The sequence below is a fragment of the Garra rufa genome, chromosome 1 (genome assembly GCF_049309525.1).
Source record: "Garra rufa chromosome 1, GarRuf1.0, whole genome shotgun sequence".
NCBI classification, from domain to species: Eukaryota; Metazoa; Chordata; class Actinopteri; order Cypriniformes; family Cyprinidae; genus Garra; species Garra rufa.
The window spans coordinates 7,773,178-7,782,857 of NC_133361.1; the positions used below are offsets into that span (position 1 = coordinate 7,773,178).

General features: G+C 35.1%; 1 protein-coding gene across 1 annotated transcript; it reads right to left on the minus strand.

Annotated features, from left to right (window-relative positions):
• Positions 1 to 749: 749 nt before the first annotated feature.
• Positions 750 to 8,274, minus strand: LOC141329657 (uncharacterized). The gene is made up of 6 exons (XM_073835480.1): positions 8,214 to 8,274; positions 7,609 to 7,926; positions 7,195 to 7,506; positions 1,066 to 1,137; positions 868 to 948; positions 750 to 781 (listed from the first exon to the last, which is right to left on the minus strand). Exons 1-6 carry the CDS (start codon positions 8,272 to 8,274, stop codon positions 750 to 752), a joined length of 876 nt encoding a protein of 291 aa, XP_073691581.1.
• Positions 8,275 to 9,680: the final 1,406 nt, after the last annotated feature.

Genomic DNA, 9,680 nt, shown 5'->3' on the forward strand with positions numbered 1-9,680 from the left:
GTAAAACTGTTTTACTGTGATCCCATTGGTTTTAGAGAAGAAGAAAGCCAGAAGTACAGTATACTTTCATTGTCATATTTTAAAGATTTTTTTTTTATCTCTGTGTGCAGTTGCTGGGCCTGCAGTGAAACTTCATGAAAATCATTACATGACAGATGCAGATGATGAAAAATGTTTCACAACGTTTTTATTGGAGCATCACAAGCAATCTGTTGTAAGAGCCAGGAATATTCATAATTCTCGATTGCAATTGTCAAGCATAAACTCGATCAGTCATAGCTGAGATGTCAGTTTCATTTGCTGCCATTTCTGATTTCTTTCGGATCTAAAATAGTTTACAGTTATGTGTCAGCAAATGACTCACATGAAAATATATGTAACTATAAATGTAATATAAAAATATCTAATTATGCCAAAATATATGAAAGTTTTTCTTATTATTTATCAACCCAATATCATGTATTAATATACTACTTTTACACTTTTAGACTGTGAAATAGAAAGGATTGATTATTATAACATTTAAAAGCCTTCAATAAAAATATTAATGTAATGATTAGATGAATCAAGATTAGGAAATTGAATTATTAAATTTAATATTAAATTTAAAGCATTCAGTGCAGTATTTAGAGAAATATCATTGAAAGCCACATGTAAATATCCACAATATCATTGAGATGAAGATAAATCTTGCTGTAATCTGGCCTGATGTTAGATGAGAGTATTTTATTCTAATATTGTATTCATGACTATTTCCTCTGGTGCTGCAAATCCTTCCTCTCTGCAAAATAATTCAACACAAAAGCATTTACTGAGCTCTCATGAGTGTAGATTGTCACAGATCAGTGTGAATCATGTCAAACTCACCAGCTCTACTTGTACAGATTATCTGAAGAAGAATGACAGTAGGAGCTGCAAACACTGCAAACTCAACAATAATCACAATCACTGCAGGAAAGATGATGGAGAGATGACAGACACAATCAAGAGAAAAACAGTCTATCTGTTAAACTGTGAATAAAATCAAAGCTATAAAACAATGAAAAATGTAAAGATGTGTCGTACCTCTGAATACTAATGAACCTTGTGCAGGAACTGGAGTTTGTCTTGATGTCGTCTCAGAGTTTGAGCTGCTCACTGGAATCAGTGTTGAATCTGGAGCCCCAAAACATGAACATTCAGATCATAATACTGTAGAACATCAACATCATATTTACTTGATCATGACACACAGTTAGAGTTTGATCATCAGTGTTTACAGTAGCAGTTGTTGGGAAGAGAGGTGTTACTATATAATTTATGGCTTCTTTATATGAGAGTGAAACCATAAACCTTCAGTTTGTCCTGAATGAATGACATTACTGATTAAACAGAAATCAATTAAATTATATAGATTAAATTAAATAGTATAGTCTATTTAAGCCTGTCCCATGTAGGAGGTTGATTTATACATTAGCTTTGATCACTACTATTTGACAATGACTATTTGACAACTGAAGTGAAGAGTGGAGTGATAATGGGCTGTCAAGGCTTGTAACTCAATGATGACGAAATCATTTCGTTGACGCCACTTTTTTTCTTGACGATAATGAGACGATGACGAGATAAAAATGGCTCGTTGATAACTAAAACATGACGAGACGTGTGTGAGTTTTCGTTGACGAGACGAGAATAGACGAAAATGTTAGTGGGTGGTCCGTCAGACGTTTAAAATGCATGACATTTCTGCTTATTGTGCATGCCAATTAAAACCTAAAAAGTATCTGCCGCTATGGCAAGCCATTTTAGCATTAAATACTCTTTGCCATAATAGTATGGCAAGCCGTTTTAGCATTCCATCCTTGTTTGTCTTTTGTGTTTTAAAACCATTCCTTCATTATTCAGGGATGCAAACAGAGGTATGGTCAAAAAGGAGTGAGATTATCGAAGCCCGTGCCCCCACAGAAAATATCATATATTTTTGTTTATAGTCGTTTCCCCCTTCATTTCGATCTCTTTACTTAACATTCTACATGTAAATGCTCGACATATGACTGTGATTTTTACTGGAATGCAGTTTAAAGGTTGAATTTAACATATATTTTATTTTGTTTCGTCTAATTAATGGACTAGCCTATTTAAACACTAGGGTTTCACTGAGGTTTCAATGAATCATTCACGTAGTTTCATTTGTAAATGAAAACAGCTTATTTATCGTCACACTTGGGCATAAATACTAATAAATATATAATACATACACAATAATAATAACAATATGGAAAAAACTATCAGTTAATAGAACGATGGATAAATGTCTTGTAGGCCTATTTTATTTGTTGTACTGTGACAATAAAATTATTTACAAATGAAAATACGTGAATAATTCACTCGTCAATGAAATACTATATATTTATAGGCTAGTCTATTAATTAGAAGAAACAAAATAAAATATATGTTATATATTTAATATATAAATTCAATCTTTAAACTGCATTCCAGTAAAAATCACAGTCATATAGCATAATCAAAGCTTTATTGTCGATCATTTACAGTATCATTTACATTCAAACTCTAAGTAAGGAGATCGAAATAAAGGGAAAAATAACGAATATAAACGAATGATACAAATATTACAGAAAAAAGAGGGTCAGTCAATGAACTTACAAGACCGTGGGATGCATAAAATGTTTATTGTGGGCTTATTTTATTTAATATACTTTATGTAATATTTATTATTAACTTATTTTGAATGCTGTCTACATTGTGCACAGGCTAACGTACAGAGCTTCGCATATTTTTAATTTAATTATTTAATATTGTATTAATTTCTATAATAACCAATAACCCATAAACCCAGGACATAAACCCTCTTTTTAGGTTGTAATTACACTTTTCTATGGTTATTGGAATGGTTAAAGGTTATATTTAAATTTGTCATACAAAATTAAGTCATTAACTTGACTGACTTCTGAAATAGAGGAGGTAACCAATGGCGTTTGAGATTACAATTAAACCAGCAAGTCCCGCCCCACTTTAGGTGTTTGTCAGCGCCGCGCTGCCCATTTGGTGGCGCTAGCAAACACGTCTTCCCTGCGCTGTCGAGTCGGCCGCGCAGATGACATGTCAGCGCGGCGCGAGCACTTTAATACCGCGCTGTTTCGTCCCACTTTTGGGTTGTTTCGCTTCCCATAAAAATAGCCTCTGCGCCGAAACGGTCGCGGCACTGAAGCTTCTGCTCTGCTCCTGCTACGCACTGGCGCGCCGCCTCTGCTTGCGGTGTGAATGCTCTAATCTGTTAACATGGGCGCCAGTAAAATACGCGCTGCTTACGTCCTACTTACGCGTGCAATGTGAAACCGGCGTTATCGCGCTGATGTGATCGAGCCCGACCCGAACCAGAGCATCCTTTCTAAATATCTGTCCGAACCCGGCCCGGCCCGTCGAGTACCGTCGGGCTCGGGTCGGATATCCATCCTCTATAAGAGCAGCAGATAATAGGCAGCCAATTAGCTGACGTGCGCAGCTTACTGACTCAGTTTTCTTTTCATATAAGTTTCCTATGGTTCATGGACTGTAACGGAATTTAATTTAATAATTTTAATACAGAATTTCCTATGATGAAATTATAATCTGACACTCTAATGTGCCCCCCCCCCCCAAAAAAAAAAAAAAAAAATCATCGGATCTGCACGATTCACACATGTCCCCCACACAGCCGTGAAAAAGGCGGCATCCGCCAATAGGCGCGCCGTTTGCATCCCTGATTATTGTAATTATTGGTGAAAATAGTTGATCCCGAAGCTCACATTGTGTTGAACTATAGATCTGCTATTTTCAGAACTTATAAGTGACACTACCAAACAGCTAAATACTTACTGACCTACTTTCATTTGTTAAAAGACTACTTTTTCCCCTTTTTTGACTAAAACTAGACTAAAACCTTTTTGACTTTACGTCGACTAAAATTGGACTAAAACTATCACATATAGAAGAGACTTAAATTTGACTAAAACTAATAAGCATTTTAGTCCAAAAGACTAAGACTAAGACTAAATCTAAGATGGTTGTCAAAAACAACACTGTTATAAAGCTAAAATCTGACTAAATCTAATATGATGACTTGCAGTGTTACATATCATCAAGACTGAGAAAAGAACACAACACTGCAGACAACAGGTCGATAAATGCTGTTATTATCGCTGTTTTCCATGTTTGTGGAGTAAATGTTTTTAGTCATATTTTTAAAAATGATGGGTAGACGGTGTTTGATATGTGTTTGGCCGATCAGCGTACACTTACATCACTAGTTCTTATAAAACTGATTTAGACAAGTTTGACACTCCAAAACAAACTTAATAAACACACACAAAGTATGTTCCACACAAAGTAGTTCCTACTAAAAAAGATGTCTGAAGTAGAGAATATTAAGAAAATTGGGCAACATCTAGTTAAACCGTTCTCTCTCTTGTATATGTTTGTTTTACCTGACAATGATACATTAGGATTTAGACATTTAAGTTTTATAGCTCAGTATAATTCACCAGGCACGTGCAGAGGGGGGTGAATTATACTGAGCTATAAACTTTTAGTAAAATTCGAACTTTTAGTAAAATTCATTAATAATGTTTTAGCTGTAATAGAATGACCCTCGTCACGTGACGACCCCACCCGGAAGTTCAGGACTATCCGATCATGTTTATATTATAAGGCCAAGGATAGACACGTTCGTGGCTGCTGGTAAGTGGTGTTTTCACCAGATTTAACGTTACTTATCATCATAAGAATGACGTGAAGGAAAGAGATTATGCACGAGTATTTATGCTTTTTTATAGTTTGTGCATGTGTAGTCTGCTCTGAAAAAGCTGCCGATAATGTTAATGTCGTCATGTAAAAAAAAATCGTAAATCTATGGTAAAGGAGAGGGCTCCTGCAGGTCCTTAAAAACTCCTCAATTAGGTTGTGTCAAATTTAAGGCCATAAAAAGTTTTATATATGTTAAATAGTATAAGAAAAGACTTAATTATAATTTAGGAGGTCTTACATTTGGGGACAGAAAGACGAGAATCGCGATAGGGCTGGATTAAACTTCAAAAGGCAATGATGTCATTGAATAAATATGCACGCTGCACGTTTCAAAGTCAAAACGCAGCACTGATGTCTTTATATGAATGAATCTAAAGGGAACCGACTGTCCTCAGAAACGTGTCGTTTGCATTGTCATTTCACGTCTGATAAAACTGCGTTAATGCTGCTGCTTTGTGTTCAGCCGTTCCCATGGAAACCGTAGTATTTCAGCGCTCCTAAAGCGCCCCCTTGTGACAAAGAATGAATTTTTATTTCCACATTTTTCAGCTCTTTATGGTCAAATTATTGCAATTATCGACCTAGTTTTTATGCAGCAAACACATAGAGTTGTAAATGTGAAAGATGTTAATGTGCCTTCTAAAAATCTAAACAATTAAGACAGTACTATTTATGTTTTAAATAAAATATAATAAATTATAAACTCGATTTATCCCTTTTAATGGTGTAAAGGCTGACATTCCATTGTACAATATATTTTGTTTTTGTGTGAACCTGTATCTGAATTATAAATCATGCCATTTTATGCCTTAATATTCTACCGTCTACAATCTTACAATACAATACATCAGGGGCCACAGATATTTTCAATAGTGACCACACAGAGTTTAATATAACAGCTGTTCTTTATTATTGTGTTAAACAGAGAGAGGAAAATCTTTAGGTTTGACAATTTAATACACAACAATTTTTAATCAAAATTAAAAGGTCCAAAGAAAATATTTTTCAATCTTTTAAACATCAAAATGGTCTTTTATGTTCCATTTCTTTCTCAGAACTGCTTCACAGCATTGGCTGCTAGAAGCCTCTGTAATGATATGTATATCAGCAAGGAATGTGTCACAATATACAGTACAGTATTGCTGTACTGATGTTTTGAGCACAGCCCTATTTAGAGAGCCCCTTTTATAGTGATAAAAATATTACTAATTCTGTTGTTTGAGTCCTGAACTAAACATAAATGCAATTAAAACTTTGAATAATGTATTATTTGACTTATTATTGACATTGCTACTTATTACGTAAGTAACTAGATGCCTACAATGAGGTGATGGACCCGAGGGGCTCTTAAATGCCTTGTTCCAGGTGCCCTTTTTATACTTTGAGCACCTGCCCCTTTAAAGGTCTCTGCACGGCCCTGTAATTCACGACTGATTCATGTATGTTTTCTACCATTGTGGTGAAGAGTGGAGCTTGATCTTAGGTTGTGAGTGACCGCTGTGTGTGTGAATGTTGTCTATGATTGTCTGATGGGGCGAGGGGCCGACAGACGCACACAGACTGAATGCTCTTTATACAGACTGACAATCACAAAACCAGCTAATCATACTGACTTCAGCTCAAATATTGACTAACAGATCATATGCAGTGAACAAATGAAACACTGTTTATCATTGCATTAACATCAGCACTTCCATGTTCACTGCATTAAACCACAAACACCATCATCTACAACCAAACCAGCAGAGTCATCATCTACAACCAAACCAGCAGCTCCACCCTTCAGCTCAATGGAAACCACAAAACTACAACAGAACACTAACTCCTCAAAAGAAGAAATAACATTTGAACAGTTAACAAACATGGATTTATTATTATTATTATTATTATTATTATTTTATTATTATTATTTACCATACCATATTTACATGTTACTGCTGTTTTTATAGTGGATTTTGGATTGTGAATCACCATTTTGTTTAGTTAACAAGTTAACTCTAGCATTATGCACAGCAAAACACTGATGTGAGGAAGACAATGATGACAAACCTTTAGTTCTGTGTGTGTTTGTAGTTGAGGGATCCTGAGAGTTTGTGATGCTGACTGGAATCACTGCTGCTGTTGTTTTATCTTGAGCTGTAAAGGATGAATGTTAGTTCAGATTAATCATACTGTAGAATATTATAATTATATTTTAACTTTGATGATCACATTACATTAAAAAATACTGTGAAGTTTCAATTTCTTCATTATTTAGAGCAGCACTTATAAAATTGATTTGAGTTTCTCTTCTGTCAGACTGAAAAAAGCTTTTGTTCTTCCATTCTATCTAACTATATGATTCTCTCCGTAGTGTTATTCACATTATTAATGTTACTGATATTAAAATGATTAAGGAGATTGTTTTCTCACCTGAACTCTTGACAGTGTATGTGGCTGAGGTCTTGACTTGATTTCTGTGAGTAACTTGACATCTCCACTCTCTGTTGTCATCTTCATTCAGGAGTGTTGTAGTCAGAGTGATGATACAGTGTCCTGGAGCTGATATCTGATATCTGGAGTCTGATATCGTCAGTTTAACACCAGCCTGATTCACCCAGAACAGCTCAATTCCCTCAGAACGGATCCAATCATCACAAGAGACTCCAGTATATGAATACAACTGACAGGAGAGAGACACAGAGCTGCCTGGACTGATCTCAGTCTGTGAGGACGATGAAGAGACTGAAACACAAAATAACACACAAATCACACACAATCAATCATCATGAGAATTTAAATAAAGAATTTGCCTTTTTTAAATTTACAACATAATCATAAAATTACCATGAAGAACATGCAGATAAACAAACGTATCAGTTCCTTGTTGTTGTCCATTCACATATTGTCGGCAGGTGTATAATCCATAATCATCTTTTGTGATGTTCTTGATGTTTAGAGAGCAGTCAGACCCCAGACTCAGTCTCTCATGTCTCTCTGTGTCTTTCTTCTTTATCCCTAAAGCAATCAGTTCAACTGTTGCTGAATGTCTGTTATTATAGATCCATACAGTTGATTTGCAGTCATGAAGAGCATTATAACAGGGCAGATGGACATTTTCACCAGAACTGATGAACACATGAGCATCATCCACTCCACTGGTACCTGAAACACAAGAACGTTTGAGGGATTATCATGTTATATATTAATAAATGAAAACAAAAACATACCAGCATAAAAATCACACGATTCAAAACAGATTTTTTTTTTCTTTATGGGGGAGCTGTTCAAATCACTAATATACTCTTAATATGAAGATAATTCAGCATCAGATGTTAGACATCAACTGTCTAGACTTTAGTGCATTAAGAATAAACTGATCATGTTCATATAAACTATTTTCCAGACTAAATAAATTAAATGTCTTATAGAGAAAGTACAGATGTGTTTACCTGTGAGAAGTGAAGAGAGAAAGATCAGTCCCAGCAGACACAGATGACACTTATCAGCCATTTTCTCTTTCTGTCAGTCTTCCTCTTCATTATATGCTCACAACTCTGTCTTTAAATACTAGCAGCTCTTCCTGTGTTTAACTTCCTCTGATCTGATTGGCTGAGTGTTTATTTCTGACACGAGCTGCATTTGACTGACACTATATCACTGCATGATGGACAAGTGTTGAATCAGCTTCATATTCTGACTGATCTTGACACTGTTACTGCTGATATTTGCTCTGAATATCACCCGAACCATGAAACACATAACTGCTGTTTTCAAAGATGCATTGACTCAAAATTTCATGAAAAATTCAATGAACATATAAAGGTAATTTGTTTGTTGCATCTCATAATAATAGCACTTATGGAATAAGCATGCAGTCAAACAAACTCTGTCTTTATGAAGTTTTACAGTGACCTTTTTCATCTATTTCAGTCAAGGCTTTCTTATAATGCTGAAATGGTTAATAGCTATTGTACACGTTTGTAACTAAAATAGTGTATTAATTCTAGCAGTTGTAGTGTTTCAGATCTGTGATCTCACTGTTGAGTTTAACCGCAGTCGAGCAGAGATCATCTCTGAACCCAGATTAGACTGAAGGGTGTGAAATGACACTTCCTCTTTTTTTCTTTAAGTGAGCTGCTGTGAGCCATTAAACTCTCTTCAGTTACAGCCATAAATTCAGCCTTTTTACTCTTTTTTTTTAATGAATTTTTAATTCATGAAGGTTTAATTATGAAAGTAACATGTGTAGTCAAGTATAGAGTCCCATACTCCATGTGTGCTCTGCATTTAACCCATCTCCCCCATCTACATCCTGATAATACCAGGACTCCAACCTGCAACCTCTGGGTTACAAGTCCACCTCTCTAACCATTAGGCCCCTAAAAAAAAAAAAAAAAATAATAATAATAATAATAATTTAAATGCAATTTCAATTGAATCTCTATCAAATTAAATGAATCTACACTATGTGAGCACATTAGGAGCGGAGCACAGAGCATCGTGGGGCTAATTGTCACACAGTGAAAAGTTTTTTCCATACAGGCTAGAATGAAATTTAGTCTCTTCACTACAGTCATATCAACTCTAAAATAAAACAAATAAATAAACAAATAAAAAACAAATTATTATTATTTTTTAAATATTTATTAATGTAGCAAATGTTAAATTTAAGTCAAATTGTTATCTCATTTTTTTAAACAATGCAAAGCTGCTATTGTTTACTGTTATATTGAGGCTGTTTTACTGTACAGCTGTGTTTACAAAGTCTATCTAACCCAGCCTAGCAACTAGAATCATGTTAATGACATGCTAATCAGCCTAGAAACATGTTAACAACAGGCTAGTAATGCTAACATCATGCTAGCGACATTCCAATCATGCTAGTGTAACCCCTCACACCCAGGTCCTACCGCACC

What these genes read in the sequence shown, in the direction of transcription:
- LOC141329657 (XM_073835480.1), bottom strand. Translation starts at nt 8,274, where the DNA reads ATGGCTGATAAGTGTCATCTGTGTCTGCTGGGACTGATCTTTCTCTCT. An exon ending in TTATCTGCATGTTCTTCATG is followed by an intron (nt 7,507 to 7,608) that starts GTAATTTTATGA and finishes TTTGTGTTTCAG; the next exon opens with TCTCTTCATCGTCCTCACAG. An exon ending in ATACACTGTCAAGAGTTCAG is followed by an intron (nt 1,138 to 7,194) that starts GTGAGAAAACAA and finishes CACTGATTCCAG; the next exon opens with TGAGCAGCTCAAACTCTGAG.